We start from the raw sequence: 20,396 nt of genomic DNA on the forward strand, positions 1-20,396 counted from the left end.
AAGACATCCTTGACTTTGCAGTTTCAAAGGCTTCCTGTAAGTGCATTGTTGTTATTCAGTCGATTTTCTTTATGAGAAATGCTAAAAATAAACACTGAAACAGAACGAAGTGAGGATAAGCCATAGGTTTAATTTTAGTTTTGAATTCTGTAGATACAATCGACAGGAGAACAAAATTTCATCCTTCAAGTTGTCAGTGTTGTTGAGCAGGCTGGATTCCAGATGCTCCACAGTAATTAATAGCTCTAATCATCCTTATCCTTGTTGTCCCTCCAGATGCAGTAGTTAAGAGCAGAAGCCAGAGTCAACCAAGCCAAATAAGGAACCATTAGATAAGCAGCTGTTTTGTTGATGGGGTACCAAGTCACAGTTGTAGCTGCTGCTGTGGCATAAATGCAGAGTAATTCAGCAAAAGCCTGCAACAAAAAAATGGAATTGTCAAGAAAATGGCTGTGCCTGCAACACTGCTCTGAGATGGAATTATTCCTGTAGCTCAGTTTCAGCTCTAAAGTAATATGGGATAGACCAATATATGTAGGCCAAACAGTTTTGAAACACATAACGCTGTTCTGTTGAATTATCGTGTCTGCTCTCAAGTTCCAATAAGCCATGTCACTATCTCCAATGTGCTAAAGGCATTCCATCCGTTCCAAATAATTAAGGAGGATGTTGGAGACACGAAATGATTTGACTAAAGTGACTTGATACAAAGCCTATAATGGAATATAATTATTAGCCCACTGTTCGGGTATTAGATATGTTTAGGAGTGTAAACCAATTACTATTATTTAGTTATACTTGCTCTATTTTTTGAGCAAGGATGAAGTTTTCTAACAGTGTGTCCAAGCTTTCTATATACCAGTACATATCCTTTTGCCTCATAGGAAGCAAGCAGTTTGTCAGATCTGAGCAAAATCTTCTTGAAGCAATTTTTTTTTTTTTTTTTTTTTTAAAAAAGATATTGCATGGCTGTTTGTCCAGGAATAGGCCTCCATATTTTACAAAGCTTGAAGCAAATATTGGGACTTGTTGCATTTATCCCTATACATTCCATTTCTCAGCGCAATGGAAAAGCTGAAGCCCAGTAATGGTAGCACAAACAGTTGTCCTATAAAGCTACATAACTGAGCACTTATTATAACTTCATATCAAGTTCTCCACACAGGTGCCTGTCAGACAATTAGCTGAGCTCAGCAAAATTATTCTGATTTTACATTTTTTGGATATGATGGGGATGAAATGAAGGCTATGACAATTTGACAATTCTAAATTTCATCTAAAATGTCTGCCTCAGTTCCAATATGCCTATAAGAAAATAATGTAAGCACCTTGCAAGCTACCCATGATAGAAGGGGAGGTTGTGAGAATGCATGACTAGCTAGCGCTTTAGTACAAAGGTCTTACTAATTAAAATGTGAGAGGAGTGGGCTGAGTATTTATCTAGTAGGAGTGCTGCCATACAGACTAGAGTGATTTTCTAAAATTGCTAAATAATGTTTGTGTTATGCGGGAGCGGATGGTCTTATGCAGTGGGTATTGTTCCTGCCTCTGAGCAAGATGCTCTCAGTTTCAGGACCATTCCAGGATTTGACCAAAGAAGGTGTGTTTATAATATTACTAAACAGTTGACTATAAACTTGTAGATCCTTCCAATGTACACAAATTGCAAGCAGAAACAGGAGAGATCCATGGTCAGCAATGTGATAAAAATATAATGAAATCCTTTTTCCATCACTATTCAAACAGGATAGAGAAAGGGATTTTAAAAAAGTTGGAGGTGCAGCACTGTTAAATAATAAAAAGGGATGGTATACCAAAGGAATCAAATTAGATCACATGGGTTGAGCTCAGAAACAGGAAAGGTAGACTCCCAGGTGGTGAGAATTGGAGGAGCAAATAGTGCAAAACAATAGGGCAATAACAGTTGTGGACTTCACCTACTCATATAGCATCTAGGATACAGTGTGAAAGACACAGAACAAAATTATTGAATTGTATTCAAAGGAAAATTTTGTTGGCTAGCACATAACAAGCCCAGTGAGAGAGGGTGCAATTCGTGATTTAGTCTTGGGAAACGAAGCTATGCAGATGGATGGAGTAGCCATGGATGACCATTATGGAGATAGTGATCATAATATACTTAGATTTAGCATAATTATGGAGAAGGACAAAGACAGAACAAGAGTAAAACTTCTAAGTTGGAGAAGGCAAACTTTTCAACACCAAGAGATCTGGCATTTGGAAAAGAATTGACTCACTATAGCTATTTGAAAAAAAATCAGTGATAAATCGGTGGGAGCCACTCAAAAGCAAGATTCTACAAGCACAGTATAGATAGGTGCTTACAAAGATAAATAGTGGTACTGGCAAATCTTAAGTTCCTTGTTTATCCAAAAGCATTCAGGGTAAGATTAAGCAGTAAAATAAAGCTTATAACAATTTAAAATGGAACACTTTATAAAGTTAGAGGACTATAGAATGTACAGGAGTAGTGAGAAAGAAAACTAGGAAAACAAAGAATATTTTTAAAAATTAGCTGGTAAAATTCAGGAAAGTCTAAAGATGTTTTATTAGTATATTAAGAGCAAGAGGATGGCTAAGGAAAGGATTGAACCTATTAAAAATGGAAATTGTGTGCAGATACCGAGGATGTTGGCAGATTCTTGATGATTATTTTGTCTCGGTCTTCACAAAAGAATGAAACAGACATTCTTATTAAAGAGGGGGAGTGTGAAATAATAGATAAACTAAACACAAGAAAGGACTGACTACCTTGAAGGTAGATAAACCACCAGGGCCAGATGGATTATACTGTAGGATTTTAAAGGAAGCCAGGGAGAAAATAATGGATGCTCTGAGGATCATTTTCCATCTTCATTAAATATGGGAGAGGTACCAGATGATTGGAAGTCCGCAAACATTGTACCCCTGTTCAAGAAGGGTGTGAAGGACAGGCAAAATAATTATAGGCCAGTCAGTTTGACCTTGGTGGTAGGCAAATTGCTAGAATCAATATTGAGGGTAGAGTTAACTGTTACTTGGAAAGGCATGGATCAATCAGGGATAGTCAACATGGTTTTGTTAAAGGAAGGTTGTGTCTTGAAAACTTAATTGAATTTTTGGAGAATTGATGAGGATGGTGCAGCGGTTATTGTCTGCATGGACTCTAGTAAGTATTTGGCAAGGTGCCACAGGGCAAACTGGTCGTAAAAATGACAGGCTATGGGATACAGTGAATGTGGTGAGTTGCATCCCAAATTGGCTCAGTCACAGACAACATAAGGTAATGGTGGATTATTGTTTTAGCAAATAGAAAGAGGTTTGTAGTGGTGTTCCACAAAGCTCAGTTTTAAGTATTTTGCTGTTTCTTTGTATGTTGTTATTAATGATTTAGATTGGCAAGTTTGCAGAGGACATCAAAATTGGCCATGCAGTTGACTATGAAGAGGATGCCGGTCAACTGCAGGGTGACATCAATTGTTTGGGCGGAAAAATGGCAAATGAAATCCAATCTGGAGAAGTGCGAGATAATGCACTTGGGGGAAGGCAAGGAGAGAGAATACAGGATAAACTGCAGAGTATTAAGAGGGATAGAGGAACTGAGAGATCTTGGAGTGTACTTCCACATGTAGTTGGTGGGACAAGTAGATACGGTGGTAAAGAAAGAATATGGAATGCTTTCCTTCATTGTGTGAGGCATTGAATACCAAAGCAGGGATATAATGCTGTGGTTAAGCTACAGGTGGAGTTTTATGTGAAGTCCTGGTCATCACATTACAGGAAGGACCTTATTGCTATAGAGTGAGAGCGAGATTCACACAAATGTTGCCAGGCTTGAAACTTGCAACAACAAGGAACAAGTGGATAGGCTAAGGCTGTTTCTTTACAACAGTAGAGGTTGAGGGGTTCTTTAATTGAGGTGTACAAAATAAGAAGGGGCTTTGATCGAGTGGGCAGGGCAGATGTGTTTCTCCTCAGAGAAGTTAGTCACCAGGGAACACAGATTTAAGATGATTGTTAGAAGGATTCGAGGAGACATGAGAAAAAAAAAAAAAGAGTGTTTGGAATTCACTACATAGTTCAATGGTTGCGAAAGGAACCCTCAAATCATTTGAAAAGAGTTTTGATTTGCACCTGAAATGCTTTAGCTCGAGGCACTACAGACCAGATCCTGGAAACAGATTAAAATGGTCAGCCAGTTTATACAACCACTGCACACATGATGGGCTGAATGGCTTCTTTCTGTGTTGTAACTTCTGCATGGCTCTATGGTTTTCTATGGTTCTAAATGATGAACAAAGGCTGCTTGAATTGGCCTCAGTGTCCCTGTCTAGAGATGTTTAATTGATAACAAGATTGGGTCTAACTATAATGCTCCCTTTAGTCAAATTTCCTACCAACATGGTTTAAATTCTGCAACAAATAAAACCTGACCTAGATACCACATCATCAAAAGTGCCTTGGATTGTACCCTGGCAAGGAGTTAATGCCTTCAGAAAAGGAATGACAACTTCTAGCAAGGGCAAATAGTTAACTAGTTGAAAATGTTATAGTCCTCACCAAACAAATTTCCTTCTCCTTACAGCATCTATACACCTACCAATCCCTTCTTGTGTGCCCCAAAGAAAATAGGAGTCCACGCCCAGTTAAGGACAAGTTGGGTTCCGTATAAACCAAGTGGGATCAACGCTTTATCAGTGAATCCATTCAATTCCTTCCACACCAGGTAGGAGCCATAGCTGAGAACAAAATCGTATAAAATTAGTCCAAAATATGAATGACAGCTCTCAATAATGACTATGAATGATTTTCAACAATTGAACTGTGAACTGCTGGTTTACAACACGATGTGCCACACTACCCTGCTATTGGACAACTCAGTTGTAAACAACAAGAGCGGGGAAAGTGACTAGGGAAGGGAAAAAGGAGGAGGATAACAGAAGTTAGACACATCTACCAGATATTGTTCTAATTGTGCTTCATGTTGACTGAGTTTCATCAGGTATTTTGTTACCATTTTACCTTGTACACCCAAAATCAAAAAGGGCTTGTGATTGCATCATTTAATGATCAATGTTCACTCTTTCCCATCTGATGGAAGAGCCTTCAAAGGGTTGGACACATTAATTTTGAACTCTGATCTGAGGCAATCAGGATTACATTTGTTTATATTATTTAAAAAGATAAGTCAACGATAGTGATAACAGTCAAACATAACAGTGCCTCGCTGTCATTTTACTTTCTCTGTAAGAAAAATCTAGAACCAGGGGTCACAGTCTAAAGATGGGGGCTGGGGGTGAAGATTATTTATTTAGGGCTGAGATGAGGAGAAATTTCTTCACCCAGTCAGCGGTGAGCCTGTGACATTCTCTGCTTGGGAAAGTGATTAAGGGCAAAACATTTAATGTTTTTGATAAAAATTTAGATATAGTTATTAGGGCTAAAGGGATGAATGGGTATTGGATTTGATTTGTAATTGTCACATGCACTGAGATTTGGTGAAAAGTACTGTTTTGCATGTTATAGGGACAAATCATATCTTAAATAAGTACATCAGGGTAACAGAACAGAATGTAGAATATAATGTTTCAGCTAGAGAGAAAGGTGTAGAGAGAGAGATCAACTCTAACATATGAGATGTCTATTCAAAAGTCTGATAACAGTGGGGAAGAAATTGTTCTTGAATCTGTTGGTACGTGTTTTCAAACATTTATATCTCTGTGCTGAACAGAAGAGGCTGGAAGACAGTATAACCAGAGTGGACGGGGTCTTTAATTATGCTTTCCCACGACAGTCAACGATTAAATGCTGGTTTGCGTGATGGACTGGGCTGTGTTCACAACTGTGTAATTTCTTGGGTCCTTGGACACAGCAGTTGTTAAACCACACTGATTCATCTAGATGGGATACTTTCTATGGCGCATCCATAAAAATTGGTAAGAGTCAAAGTGGACATGCTACATTTCCTTAGTCTGACAAGTGGAGGCGTTGGTGTGCTTTCTTGACCATAGCATCGACGTGGATAGACAAGGATGGATTGTTGGTGATATTTACTCCTAGGAATTTGATGCTCTTGACTGCCTCTACCTCAACATCATTAATACAGACCGGGACATGCCCTTCACTCCACTTCCCGAAGTCAATGACCAGCTCCTGGATTTTGCTGACATTGACGGAGAGGTTGTTGACTTTGTCCCATGCCACTAAAGCTGTCTCTCTCTTTCCTGTACCCTGTCTCATTGTTGTTTGAGACTATGATGGTGTCATCAGCAAATTTGTAAATGAAGTTAGAGCAGCCAGGAGTGTATATGGAGTATATTAACAGGCTGAGAACACAGCCTTGTGGGGCACCGGTGTTGAGGATTATCATGGAAGAGGTGTTGTCACTTATCCTTACTGATTGCGGTCTGAAGTCAAGAATCCAGGGGCGAGGGGACACAGTCTTAGGTCTCAGAGTTTGAAGATGAGTTCGGTTGAAATCATGGTGTTGAAGGTGGAGCTAATGTCAATAAATAAGAGCCTGACATAGGTGTCCTTGTTATCCAGATCTTCCAGAGATAAGTGTAGGACCAGGGAGATGGCATCCTGCTGTGGATCTGTTGCAATGGTTGGTGAATTGTAGCAGATCAAGGCAATCTGGGAGGCTGGAGTCGATGAGAGCCATTACCAGAGCCACCAGGCAGTAATCATTAAGGCACACTACCTGACTTTTCTTCTTGAAGCAGGTGGGAACCTCAGATTGGAGTAAGGAGAGGTTAAAAATGTTTGCAAATACTCTCACCAGCTGGTTCATGTATGATCTGAGTGCACAACTGGGGACTCCACCCAGAACAGTCACTTTCTGTGGATTCACTCTCAAGGATATGGGGAGAAAGCAGGAACAGGATACTGAGGTGGATAGTCAGCATGATCATTTTGAATGGTAGAACAGGCTTGAAGAGCCGAGTGGTCTACTCCTGCTCCTATTTTCTGTGTTTCTATGTCCAATTCATGTTGACCCACAGTTGATTATATTGGTAAATTGCAAATCCGCATATTTCTTTCTCTGATACAAGTGGGCTAATAACAATTGAATAATTCAGTCCAGAACGCCTACGTATGCTTTGCATCAATTAGCCATTTGCTTTGCTACTGCAAACAACATAGCAATCCACTTCCAGTATGCTCCAATTGTAGCAGCTTCCCAGAAAACACACACGAAGAGCTAAGAAAGATAGTGTAATAATCTAAAAATTCAATTGCATGCGCTGTATGTTGGTAATTTTACAGCTACTAGATGACAATAAATTATTTTCACTGAATCCTAAGGGTATAGATTTAGTAGCAGAAATTTCTTTCAACAATATAACTGTACAATGGATTTGTCTTTTACAAAGCAAGACGTGAAACAATACATCCCTTTTCTAGGAGTTAATTTGCTTCCTCATACTCTTCTGTTCCCAGCAACAAGATGATTTGTGCCATGGAATTGTACATGCAATCATGTAAACTGCAATTACATGCGGTGAAAGAGGTGACTTCTATAATTTTTGCCTTTTCTCACCTCAAGATGTCATAAATTTTGTTTCTCTGGAGAAAGAAGCTCCATTTGCCAACCTGGATGAGGTGATCAACTGGGTCAATGGACTGACGAGTGGCAGATGGAGTATAATTTGGATAAATGCGTGATATTGCATTTTGATAATACAAACAAGGACAGGACTTATACAGTTAATGCTAGGGCCCTGGGTAATGGTGTAGAACAGAAAGACTAGGCGTTCAGGTATATTGTTCTGTGAAATTTGTGTCACAGGTAGATAGGGTAGTTAAGGCGGCATTTAGTGTGCATGCCTTCATTGCTCAAGCCTTTGAGCATAGGAGTTGGGACGTCATGTTGAGGTTGTACAGGATCTTGGTGAGGCCTCTTCTGGAGAACTGCATGCAGTTCTGGTCACACTGTTATAAGAAGGATATTATTAAACTGGAGAAGACTCAAAAGATTTACCAGGATGCTGCTGGGAATGGAGGGTTAGAGATATAAAAATAGACAGGAAAGGCTGGGAATTTTTTCAATGGAGCATAGGAAGTTGAGGTGTGACCTTATTGAGGTTTATAAAATCATGGGGAGAATAGATAAGGTGAACGACAAGGGTCTCTTCCCTAGGGTTGGGGAGTTCAAAACCCAGGGGCATATTTCTAAGGTGAGAGGAGAAAGATTTAAAAGGACGTGAGGGACAACCTTTTTACACAGAGAGAGGTTGGTGTGTGGAATGAACTGTTAGAGAAAGTGATGGGTGCAGGTACAGTTACAATGTTTAAAAGACATTTAGTTCATGAATAGGAAAGGTTTGGAGGGCCATACGCAGGCAGGGGGACCAGTTTAGTTTGGGACCATGGACTGTTGGGCCGAAGGGACTGCTTCCATACTGTATGATGCTATGGTTATGACTGATGAACACACTCTGAAGAATAAATAATCTGCAAAATGCATTGGGATCATCAACTGTTTAAACTAAACAGGAATGTCTGGCTCCATCTGAAAGAAAAGGACAGTTTCATGACATACCAAAAAAAATTCACAGCAATTAAGTTCCTGCGAAGTGCAGTTATGTTGTTTTGCACGGATATGCTAAAAATTATTATTATTTGAAAAAGACATTATCATGGTCTCACTCCTGTATGTCGGTAACCTCCTCCAGGACTACAATGCTCCTCCAATACTTGCACATCTCTTATTTTAATATGGATTACAACAGCAGCTGGACCTTCCGTTGCCTTCAGCCTAAACTCTGAAATTCCCCATGAAACCTCTTCCAATGCCCCTTACTTTTCTCTCCACCTTTTGAAATGCTCCTTAAAACCTAACTTTTGACCAATCTTTTGATCAACTTTGCCTAAGTTACATACAAGATCCTCATCAGATTATTAGAATCTCATTAGAATAAAGCTATACATAAAGCAGGGTTAAATCAGCACAAACAAAGAAGTCACATTCACACACCATATATGTCTTAGTTAATTGTGGAAACATAAAATTTCAACTCAGTTAACGATCATTCAAGAATGTCAGATGCACCATATTTTGGAACAGGCCAAGGAGAAACTTTTCAGTTTTTAATGGAACTTTTCTATACAAGAAAGCAACAACAAATAGATTGCATAATTAAATAGATACATACCCCATGCTTGTGTATAAAGTTGTCCACACGGGACCAAAAACCCAGTGAGGGGGACACCAAGATGGCTTTTTGAGTGTTGTATACCAGCCAGCAATTTCTTTCCGTGTTATCTGAGAGCCAAAAATTCCTCCCACAGTTGGCATTAAAGTGAAACCAATTGCATGTACCCAAGTTGATGGCATGTTGTTAATCTAAGTGAGACAAACAGATGTAATGACTTTAATTGTTTTGTTTTAAAGTCTTCAAATCTTGGACAAAATTAATGTTTTCTTTACAAAAGAAAATTTGTGTTCACAGGTGATACTTTTGGCAGGCAAATCATAAAAACAATATTAAAATGCTATATTCATTAAACACTAATATTAATTAAAATTACTTTGTTGATAGTGTGCATTTACAGTCTCTATTCTTACAGGAGAACCTGATTGGTGATTTGTGCTTTTCCCCATTTTTCAATTTAGCAACAGGATTTATTAAATGAAGAATTTGAACTCAGGGTTATATTGAGCACATACCTAATGGAACCTTTCATAGGGTTCAGAACGTCATGAATATATTTTGTAGCCATGTTCCGTTTCAATAATCCAACAATACATGCAGCAATATAGCAAATTTCCTTTTAGTTGCAAAATGGACTAGCTGAAGATCAGTTTTTTTCTTCAATTATTATTTTTTCCAATTATGCTAATCTACTTCTGAATAGATGACAAACATTCAATCAATGTTGCCAGTACCTCAAAGGTACTTGCAACATGCAAAACCATTATTAGGGTTCTGTTGTGGTGCAGTGATATTGTCCCTACCTCAGAGCCAGGGAGGCCTAGTTCAAGCCCCACTTGCTCCAGACGTCTGTTATAACATCTCTGAACAGGTTGATTAGAAAATATCTGCAAGATGAGTTGGACTGAACAGTCTGTTTCTTTGCTGTATGACTCTAAGACCATTATTCAACAAAGATGCATATAAGAAAGAGTCCACAGCAATAATTTAATCACACATATTAAAAAGGTTTTGGTTTAAAAGTGTGAACCCCAATGACTTTGTTAATAAACATGTTAATAAAAGATTAAAAGTAATAAATTCCATCTGCTTGGAATTGTGTCATGCTTAAAAAGGAAAACACCAACTTGAATTTTCATTGCGTTTAGTTGGCAGATCTCAAAATTGGAAGCTTTAGTTCTTGTTTATCTTTCCCTTTGACTAAGGGGAATATGGGAAAATAAATCAGTCAGGTTTCCAAGTAATCCAGGCTGAATTTGTATCCTTAACCTGAGAAGTAGTGCACCAGTCCAGTATACTTCTAGTATCTGTTAGTCAGCTAAAGTCAGAATTGAATGGACTCTGGGGCAGCTGCATCAATCATTAAATCAACACTCTCTGTTCAGGCTCAGGCAGGAGAAATAGTTAAACAAATAAAACTCTTGAAGATCAGACCAGAACCACTTCAGCTGGAGAAACAACAACATACATTCATATAGAGATAGTAAGAACTGCAGATGCTGGAGTCTGAGATAACACAGTGTAGAGCTGGAGGAACACAGCAGGCCAGGCAGCATCAGAGGAGCAGGAAAGTTGATGTTTCGGTTCAGGACCCTTCTTCAGAAAAGGGGAAGGGGAAAGGGGCTCTGAAATAAATAGAGAGGGGAGTGGTTGGGCTGGAACAGGTAGGTGGGATGGTGATAGCAGGTAGGTAGTGGTGGGATCTGTGAAGGAAAAAAGAGAGTTAATGTTTCGGGTCTCGTGACCCTTCCCCAGAACTGATGGTGGCTGGGAAAACGTTAGTTTTATGCAGAAAATAGGGAGATGGGTGGAGTAGGGAGTAAACAATAGGATAGGGCCCAAAGAGAGAAAGACAGTTGGACAAAGGAGTTGCTAACGATCAGGCTGGGAGGGTGAATAGTTGTTAATGGGGACTGTTAGTGACTCACAACAGGGGGTGTGTAATGCAGGCTATGTGGTAATAAGGCCAGGTGTATGGGGTAGGGGGCTGGGACATGGGAGAGTTTAGGCCCTAAAATTATTGAACTCAATATTGAGTCCGCAGGGCTGTAGGGTCACCCAGCGGAAAATGAGGTGTTGTTCCTCCAGCTTGCACTGGACTTCACTGGAACACTGCAGCAAGCCAGAGACAGATGTTGGCCAGGGAGCAGGGTGGTGCATCAAATTGGCAGGCAACAGATAGTTCAGGGTCTTTCTTGCAAGCAGTAGATGTTCTGCGAAGCGGTCGCCAAGTCTATGCTTCGTTTCCCCAATGTAGAGGAGACCACATTGTGAGCAGCGAATGCAGTAGACTAGATTTTGGGAAATGCAGGTGAGGTATTGCTTCACCTGGAAGGTATGTTTGGGCCCTTCGATACTGGGAAGAGAGGAGGCAAATGGGCATGTGTTGCACCTTCACTGGTTACAGGGGAAGGTGCCGTAGGGCCTTGGGGGGTGTTGGGGGTGAAGGAAGTGTGGACTCGGGTGTCCCGGAGGGAACGGTCCCTGCGGAAGGCAGACAAGGGAGGGGAGGGGAATATGTGTCTGGTGGTGGCATCTTGCTGGAGGTGGTGGAAATGGCATCTGATGATCTTCTGGATGTGGATGCTGGTGGGATGGTAGGTGAGGATAAGGGGAACCCTATCGCTGTTGCAGAAGGGAAGAGAAGAGCTGAGGGCGGAAGTGCAGGAGATGGGTCGGACCTGGTTGAGGGCCCCGTTGACCATGGAGCTGGGGAATCCTCAGTTGAGGAAGAACTGTCCAACTGGCTCCACACTCCCCACTAGCCCCACCACCCCCGGCACCTTTCCCTGCAACCGCAGGAGGTGCTACACCTGCCTGTACACCTCCCCCCCTCAACTCCATCCAGGACCCAAAAAAAAAATTCCACATCGGACTGATGTTCACCTGCACCTCCACTAATGTGGTCTATTGTATCCATTGTTCCCGATGTGGCCTCCTCTACATTGGTAAGACCAAGCGGAGGCTCGGAGACCGCTTTGTAGAGCGCCTACGCTTGGTTCGAGACAAACAATAACACCTTCCAGTCGCAAACCACTTCAACTCCCCCTCCCACTCCCTGGATGGCATGTCCACCTTGGGCCTCCTCCAGTGTCACAACAATGCCACCCAGAAACTGGAGGAGCAGTACCTCATATTCAGCCTGAGAAGCCTACAACCCAATGGTCTCAATGTGGACCTTACTAGCTTCACAATCTCCCCAATCCCGGCCTCTTCCCAGGACCAGCCCCCCTCTCATCCCCACCATTGACCTGTCCGTCTTCTCTCCCACCTATCTGCTCCTCTCACCTCACTGACCAATCCCCACCACTACCTACCTGCTATCACCATCCCACCTACCTTCCCCAGTCCAACACCCCCCCCTCTCTATTTATTTCAGAGCCCCCATCTCCTCCCCCATTTCTGAAGAAGGGTCCCAACCCAAAACGTCAGTTTTTCTGCTCTTCTGATGCTGCCTGGCCTGCTGTGTTCCTCCAGCTCCACAGTGTTATCTTATACATTCATATAGCATCTTTAACATAGAAAAAAAAAGTCACAAGGCACTTCATAGAAGTATAATCAGAATTACTGCCAAGCCATAGAAATATTAAGGGGTTGACTAAGGTTTTAATCAGAGACAGCTTTCAGGAAGTATTTTAAAGGGATGGAGGTGGAGAGACAGAAGCGTTGAAGGAAGGAGTTTGAATGTTTAGGGCCTAGGTGGCTGTAGGAATGGCTGAAACAGTTTTGCAAAGGAAAGGATGCAAAGAAGGCCACAGAAGGACTGAAGAAGTTTGCAGTGTGTTGAAGGATAAGGATGTGAGAAATTTATTTGCAAAGATGGGCATTAGAGGACCAGGAGCCAACTTAAGTCAGCAAGAATTAGATGATAAGTGATGGGGCTTGCAATGACTGGAATATGGACAGCAGAGTTTTCAATTAAGAAGTTTTCAATGGAGAATGAAACTGGGAGACTGCATTGGAGAAAATGAATCTGGAGGTGATAAAAGCATACGGGAGGATTTTAACAGTATGTAGATTAAAAAAAAAAGAGATGGATGTGGTTGATGTAATGGAAGGAGTAAGTGGTGCATGTGATGGACAGATGATGTTGTCAAAAGCTCAACTAGTTGAAATAGAACAATTAAAACACTGGTTAGAGAAAGAGATGGAATCTGTCTTAATTGCTTGGGTAAATTTCTGCCTCAGAATTCAATTTCTATAAAACATAAGCTAAATTCATATTTTATTCATCAGATATGACTGATGTAGAGGAGTCATGCTGATCACTGGTGCTCCAGCTGATACCCTTCTAAAGTGCACAGCAGTAATTCTTTCCCTTTTCCTGTGAAACTGGTTATTCAATTTTGGAGCTAACTTACCTATTTAGTTTCAGCGTCGGTGCCACTAATGACTATCTATTTTGGCTGGCTATTCCCTTCATCTGCTGGTTAGATGGCCTGCTGACATTCATCGTTCAGGCACGAATACGAAGAATCTTCACATGGGAGGAACTGACCTTTGGCAAGGTATTGATGTGTTCAGAAGAGAAGAATATTGTTGAGCAAAGCAAAGGAAATAGACTCAGTTTTTACTTTTAGGGAAAAAGAAGAAGATGTAATTGTAATCTACAATACCTACAGTTGATACTTCGATTTACTCTGAATAAAACTTAAAGCAGTTTCTAAAGGCAGAATCTAAGTGACGTGGGTTATGGCAAGATTTGTGGCAGAATCATGTGAAAAGTTTGGTGAGGCCTATCTCGATCTCGGGAGCATTGCGCTCTATCTTTTATGCTTGTACTGAGAAGTAGGACAACTTTTGCATGAAATATTCAGCTTCTTATTTTACCAAATTCTCAACACTGAGAATTCATGATATGGAAATTCAAGCACGTACTGGGCAACTTCAGCTCACTACTGGCCAAGAGGAGCCTCCATGTTGCTCGTAGCAAACAGTCTCTCAGGGCATGGTGCATGGGCTCCAGCCACATTCATCCCTCGTCTGACATTTGCCAACCCCTCACAACGATCATGACATCATACCATGATCCACTTGCAGGGAGCTCTGGAAGCACAGATTTGCACTGTAGTGTGCAACGTCTGCTGCAGATACACTTTGAGCTTAAGACAAGGCAGCCAGCACACACTTGGACCAGACTGGTTTTCAGAGCTGCTCACTTGCTCTCCTAGCGCTCACGCAGTTAGCATCTATCTGCACGCTCACAGCATCGAAGCCTCACCTTGCCTTGCTGTGCCAATTAGAGTAGTCACACAGCCAGGCAGCTAGTCAGTGGGCCTCAGACAAGGGGATGGACGTGTTGTTGTACAGCAATATGCTACATCACTGTTACATATACACCATGTGCCAGCAGCTTATGTGGCAAACACACTGCATGTGCAGCAAGCAAGCAGCACATCTCAAAGTCTTAGGGGAATAGTTCTCACTGAAGTCCACAAAAATCACCTGTCAGTTAGAAAGACCCAGCACAGTAAGTCATGGGTAGCCTCTGACCTGTCCAGGCGATTGGCCACAGTCAGGCATCGAGTCCGGTGATCTTGGTCAGGGGCTCTGTGCCTCTCTGCAGCCTGGGAACGTCAGCCTTTCTGCTCCTATGATGCTGCTTGGCCTGCTGTGTTCATCCAGCTCTACACCTTGTTATGCTCAGTCCTGTGGCTCCTCAGCAGCCAGTCCGGGCGGTTGGGGCTAACGTGGTGTGAGGGGGTGATCATTCACTGATCAGTCAAAAGGACAGACAGACTCGTGAAAATGGCAGACACAAGGCAGATGAAATTTACTGCAGACATATAGTTAATCTCGCAGAGGCAACATAAATAAATGAGTATAATATTAAATAAAAGTATAATGTTGCAGATGCTGGAAGTCTGAATAAATCATTTCTAATAATGGAACAGGGTATTACTAGGGGACTTCACTAATATAAAGATGCAAGAAATAGTTGCAATAAGATCGTCATGGATCATTTATTAAGACTCTGTGCCGAAGGGCTTTTTGAATTAACTTTCAAAGTTTGGGAAGGTGTTTCATTTCTCGGACTGCAATGCACACATTACAGTAACAGAGTTAGGATCGTTACCACTACTTAGGTGACATAACTCACTGCAATAACACTGATTCTACACGGAAGCACTCCCATAAACTACGTGAATTGGCTATAACTCCGTTGGTGTGGTTTGGGCTCTTGCTGTAACAAGTGAACAGGAGGAGTTACTACAAACTGTGTGTTACGAAACAGGGCTGGGCGCAACCAGCTTGACCAATCACAGTCCACACCGGGCAAAAAGTTATGCAACTTCAATAACAATGTAAATATCTGAAAATGCAGTTCATTGTATAGAGTGTTTTACATTGTTAGACCTTGGGAGGAACTCATTCTCAGCAGTTTACTTGCATAAACTGACTTAAAATATCAAGAAATAAAGAATAAGGCGTGATGAGGACAACACAGTAAATAAAGATCTAAATGCAAAATTCAGCATCATTTGCGCTTACCGGAGATGTGAAGCACAATTTCTTTTCACTTTCTGGCTCCACACCCGACTGCTGCGATCCTCCTCCTAAATCTGCAACTCCAATTCTGGGCTCTTAGCCCGCACTGTCTTGTTTGCCTCCGGCTGTCAATCACCAGGCCCCGCCCATCGACCGCTATACGCAAACTCCGCCCATCGGATGCCAATCATCAGACCCCGCCCACCCACCATCAATCGCTAGATTCCGCCTATCCGTTGTCAAACACGGGAACCAGCTACCAATCACCAACCACCTCCTTCCCGATCTGATCCCGCCCCCTCCGTGGAACCGAATGGTTTCCAGAGTCCACTTCCTGTGGGAGTAACAATAGGGAGTGTTACTGTAGGCATAGTCCTCGGTGAACAACGCGAATACATCTTAAGGAGAAAAGCAGCAAGCGAAAATAGTTAAATGTCATCTTTACTTTTTTTTAATGGATTCTATTGAAATGTTAAAAATAATTGGTAACGAGTCAAAAATGAGTGTGCAACACATTGATCAACACAAGGTCTATTTGTAAAAGATACATTGGAGGAAGTATTTCTGAAGAAGGGTCCGGACCCGAAACGTCAGCTTTCCTACTCCTGTGATGCTACCTGGCCTGCTGTGCTCCTCCAGCTCCACACTGTGTTAACAAGGTGCAGAGATGGATGAACACAGCAGGCTAAGCAGCATCATAAGAGCAGAAAGGCTGACGTTTCGGGCCTAGACCCTTCATCCAGCATCTGCAGTTCCTACTATCTCTGATTCAATTTTAACCACACTGTGTTATCTCAGACTCCACCATCGGCAGTTCTACTAGCTCTGTTTATCCTATTGGGTGTATTCTGTCAGTTGTAGAAAGACATAAAGCAACAAATTACAGAAAAATGCAAAAGCCGATGCCAATTATAATAGAAACCGAAAGAACTGCGGATGTGTAATTCAGAAACAAAACCAGAAATTGCTGGAAAAGCTCTGAGCTGTCAATAAATCTCCTCACTTCCGAGGAAGGGTCACTCGCCCCCAAACGTTAGCTTTGATTTCTCTCCACAGATGCTGCCAGACCTGCTGGCCTTTTTCAGCAATTTCTAATTTTGTTGCTGATTGTAATAGGGTGGGTGAAGGACGTTAATTGTCCAAATCTAAACTGGGATAGTAATAGTCTAAACCCTGAGAGGAAGAAGAGCTTTTAGAAGTTAGAATTAGGTTTTATTGTCATGTGTTTTCAGATACAGTACAATTAAAAATTGTACAAAGTCACCATTTCTGGCGGCATCTTAGTTACTAAGGTGTCCAGATCTTAGGTATAAATGGGAAGAATAAAGAAATTAAGTTAAAAGTTCAGCATTATAGTCTTTCTAAAGCAGATTAAAAAAATAAAAGCAGACGAGTCAGTGCTAGGGACAACATAGCGATCCTTCCCCACCCGAAACGTCAGCTTTCCTGCCCTTCTAATGCTGCCTGGCCTGCTGTGTTTCTCCAGTTCCGCACTGTGTCCAGCATCTGCAATTTCTGCTATCTCCGAGGCTGTGCTGGGCTTCACCTGGAGGCCAGGAGTCCTCGAGTCCGTATTTTCCAGTAATTGAAGGAGGAGGCTGGTGAGTTAAATGGATCGGGGAACTTTTTTGACGATCAAATAAAAAGATCAGCGATTATAGTGTCATGAAGTTTAGATTAGCCAAGAAAAGGACAAGGGGAAATCTAGAATAGACGTATTAATTGAGGAAGGGCCAACTTCAGTGGGGTTGAGAATGAATCTGGTGTAGATAAATTGAAATCAAAGATTGATAGACAAAACTGTAATGGAAAAAATAAATTGTCTTCAACAAGCAGATATTTCAGGTGCAGTTGAGATACATTTCCACAATTGGGGAATGTAAGGGTTGCTGATGGTAGTTTAATGATGCTGGAGCAGTTAACCATGGGACTGGACTAAATAACCCCACAATAGTAACAGGTAGCATTTAAAGTCAAACAATTAATTAATCATTAAAAATAACAATGGGATGATTGGATTATTATAAATACCTATCTAATTCTCCAGTGCCGTCAGGGCAGGAAATCTGGACCTACTCTGTGACAACAAGGTGCAGGGCTGGATGAACAAGCAGCATCATAGGAGCAGAAAGGCTGACGTTTCGGGCTTAGACCCTTCTTCACAGCAGAATGGTTGACTCTTAATTGCCCTCTGAAATCGTTTAATAAACATTCTGTTGTATAAAACTGTTATTTAAGACCCATTTAAATAATGGTGACAGTGGCAAGTAAGTACTAAGGATAGAAAGTTGGCTGATTGACAGGAGGGAATGGTGGTCAATAATTCCTTTTCACACTGGGGCAAGGTTTATGGTGGAGTTCTCCAGAGGTCAGTACTATGACCGCTGTACTTTTTTAAAAATCATACGAATGGCCAAGTTTTAGGTGTGCACGAATAATTTCAAACTTGCAAGTATCTCAAAACTTGGAAATATTGTGAACTGTGAGGTAAGTAGCGATAAACCCAAAAACGGATGTAGACAGGAGAGTGGAATAATGGATACTATGTATAAATATGGTTCGTGGCTGATGCAGGAAGTGTGTAGCGAATACATCTCGAGGCATGAGGACAGGCAATATTACCTACAGGGCAATGCCCCATAAACGGTGTCGAAATAGCTAAGGCTGAAATTGGCTGAGGTTTTAGCAGACTGATTTGCTCAGTAAGCAGAGGTAATTTCCTCCAAAGGGTCGAGAGGAGCGGTCTGTTTGAAAGATGGTGTATATTGATATGTAGGAACTGAGTTGCACTGAGCCTGGTTTCCCCTGTGCGCAGGAGTGTGACACTGTCGTAGGAGACCGAAACATGTGGTTGGTTTGTCTCTGAGCAGATACTGCTGTTAGTTATTGCCCGCCTGCATTTGGAGAGTTAGGGAACGATTTGCAGGAAGCCTGTTCACTTCCTCCACGTCTCTTTCCCCCGTGGAGAAGGTACATTTAAAATGCTCCCTGCTTCTGTTGCCCTGAGACTGGCTGCGTTTGGCTTGAGACCGGGACACTGGCTGCAAACCCCGCTCTCAAACCTCACCCACTGCAGGCAGCTGGCTGCTTCCCGGCCCCAGAACCCTCCCGGCTCTTCCCTGGATATCTCGGCGATGTTAGGGCCGGAACCGAGTGAAGCTGTGCTAAAAGAGCCGAGCAGGAGGCAGCCCCGGCACAGCTCATTGCTCCTGTTCCCCGGCCAGGGCAGCCAGTTCGTGGGAATGGGCAAAGGGCTCCAGAAATACCACAACGCCAGGCAAATGTTCGCAGCAGCCCAGAAGATCCTGGGCTATGACCTGCTTTCTTTGTGTGTGAATGGACCGAAGGGAGAGTTAAATAAAACTGTTCACTGCCAACCAGCAGTTTTTGTCACGTCCTTAGCTGCAGTGGAAAGGTTGCATCATGAAAACCCTGAAGTAAGTACAACTTGTGTTAGCTACTCCCTTTTTCAAATCCCTGTTCCGTTTGTCGTAAGCTACTTTTTTGTACATTTCAAAACAAAACCAAATGACCACAAACAAGCTGGTAACACCCAATTTCATTTAAAATTCAGTGAAAAATGCTCCGTTGGATTTCACACTGATACTGTATTTCTGTAGGTAGTGTGGCATTTACAGAATGGTACTATGCACTGGAAATTGAACAGAGCTGGCCGTATAAATACTGGGACTACCAGCAGATTTGAGGTTGGGAATTATACACTGAGTGACTCACCACCAGTCTCCTCAATGACTCACATTAGTAGGACCTGCAGATGCTGGAGAATCTGAGATAACAAGGTGTAGAGCTGGATGAATGCAGCAGAAGAAGGGTCTAGGCCCGAAATGTCAGCTTTCCTGCTCCTCTGATGCTGCTTGGCCTGCTGTGTTCGTCCCGCTCTACACCTTGTTATCTCCTCAATGCCTATCCAGCTTCCAAAAGTGCAAGGCAGAATTGTAATGGAATACTCTCCAGTCACTGGGTAACTACATGTCTAGCGGTACTTAGCAGCTTGATACCATCCCAAACAAAGTAGGACACTTTATTGCCACCCCATCACCACTGAAACACATTGGCAGCAGTATGTACCATCCATAAGATTCATTGAAGCAACTCACTCAGACTCCTTCAACAACTTCCAAACCTGTAACCCCTACTACCTAGAACAATAAGAGCAGCAGATCCAAAGGAACATCACCACCCTGAGTTTCCCTCGAAGCCACTCATCATCCTGTTTTTACATGTCACTGGTCAAAATTGTGGAACCATATTCCTAACAGCACTTACACTAGAAAGACTGCAGCAGTTCACACAAGTATTTTCCAGGGCAATGACTGATGGCCATGCCAGCCATACTCCTATCCTCTGTGTGTGTGTGTGGGTGGTGGTGAGTTTGGTACAGAGATAAACTTGAATGAATTGCTATTGAGAGAGAGAGAGAGAGAGGAAGCATTAGTGGATTTAGCAGACTTGAGAGGGGATAATTCCCCAGGGCCAGATGAGGTGTATCTCAGGCTGTTGTGGGAGGCAAGGGAGGAGATGGCAGGGGCTCATTTGCTATTAGTTTTCAAATGCTGTCTGGCTGCAGGAAGGGTGACGGAGGACTAGAGGACAGATAATGTAATTACCATTACTCAAAAAGGATAGTAGGGATAATCTGGAAAGTCCGGAGATGTGCAGGTTAGGTGGATTAGCCATGGGAAATGCAGGATTACAGGGATAGGGCAGAGGGGTAGGTCTGGGTGGGAT

The 20,396-nt window shown here is 42.1% G+C and overlaps 2 protein-coding genes across 4 annotated transcripts in view; one reads left to right on the forward strand and one right to left on the reverse strand.

Annotated features, from left to right (window-relative positions):
- Positions 1-110: 110 nt before the first annotated feature.
- On the reverse strand, positions 111-15,976 carry LOC109930791 (translocator protein). The gene is made up of 4 exons (XM_020530226.2): positions 15,651-15,976; positions 9,159-9,349; positions 4,601-4,739; positions 111-416 (listed from the first exon to the last, which is right to left on the reverse strand). The coding sequence occupies exons 2-4, from the start codon at positions 9,338-9,340 to the stop codon at positions 246-248; spliced, it is 492 nt and encodes a 163-aa protein (XP_020385815.1). The 5' UTR covers positions 9,341-9,349; positions 15,651-15,976; the 3' UTR covers positions 111-245.
- A 2,388-nt stretch (positions 15,977-18,364) lies between these two features.
- The window catches only part of mcat (malonyl CoA:ACP acyltransferase (mitochondrial)), a 91,562-nt gene continuing 89,530 nt past the window's right edge, over positions 18,365-20,396 (forward strand). The window contains exon 1 of one of the 3 annotated variants that reach the window (XM_048607624.1): positions 18,365-19,084. In XM_048607624.1, coding sequence (XP_048463581.1) covers positions 18,629-19,084 — 456 coding nt within the window. In that variant the 5' untranslated portion in view covers positions 18,365-18,628. The remainder of the gene's footprint in view (positions 19,085-20,396) is intronic. The other 2 variants (XM_048607625.1, XM_020530225.2) reach the window with 2 other exon arrangements.

The sequence above is a fragment of the Rhincodon typus genome, chromosome 18 (genome assembly GCF_021869965.1).
Source record: "Rhincodon typus isolate 14 chromosome 18, sRhiTyp1.1, whole genome shotgun sequence".
NCBI classification, from domain to species: Eukaryota; Metazoa; Chordata; class Chondrichthyes; order Orectolobiformes; family Rhincodontidae; genus Rhincodon; species Rhincodon typus.

Coding starts and splice junctions, on each gene's coding strand:
- LOC109930791 (XM_020530226.2), bottom strand. CDS start 9,340: ATGCCATCAACTTGGGTACATGCAATTGGTTTCACTTTAATGCCAACT. Junction 4,740..9,158: donor ACTTTATACACAAGCATGGG/GTATGTATCTAT, acceptor TTTTGTTCTCAG/CTATGGCTCCTACCTGGTGT. Junction 417..4,600: donor GGGCACACAAGAAGGGATTG/GTAGGTGTATAG, acceptor TTTTTGTTGCAG/GCTTTTGCTGAATTACTCTG.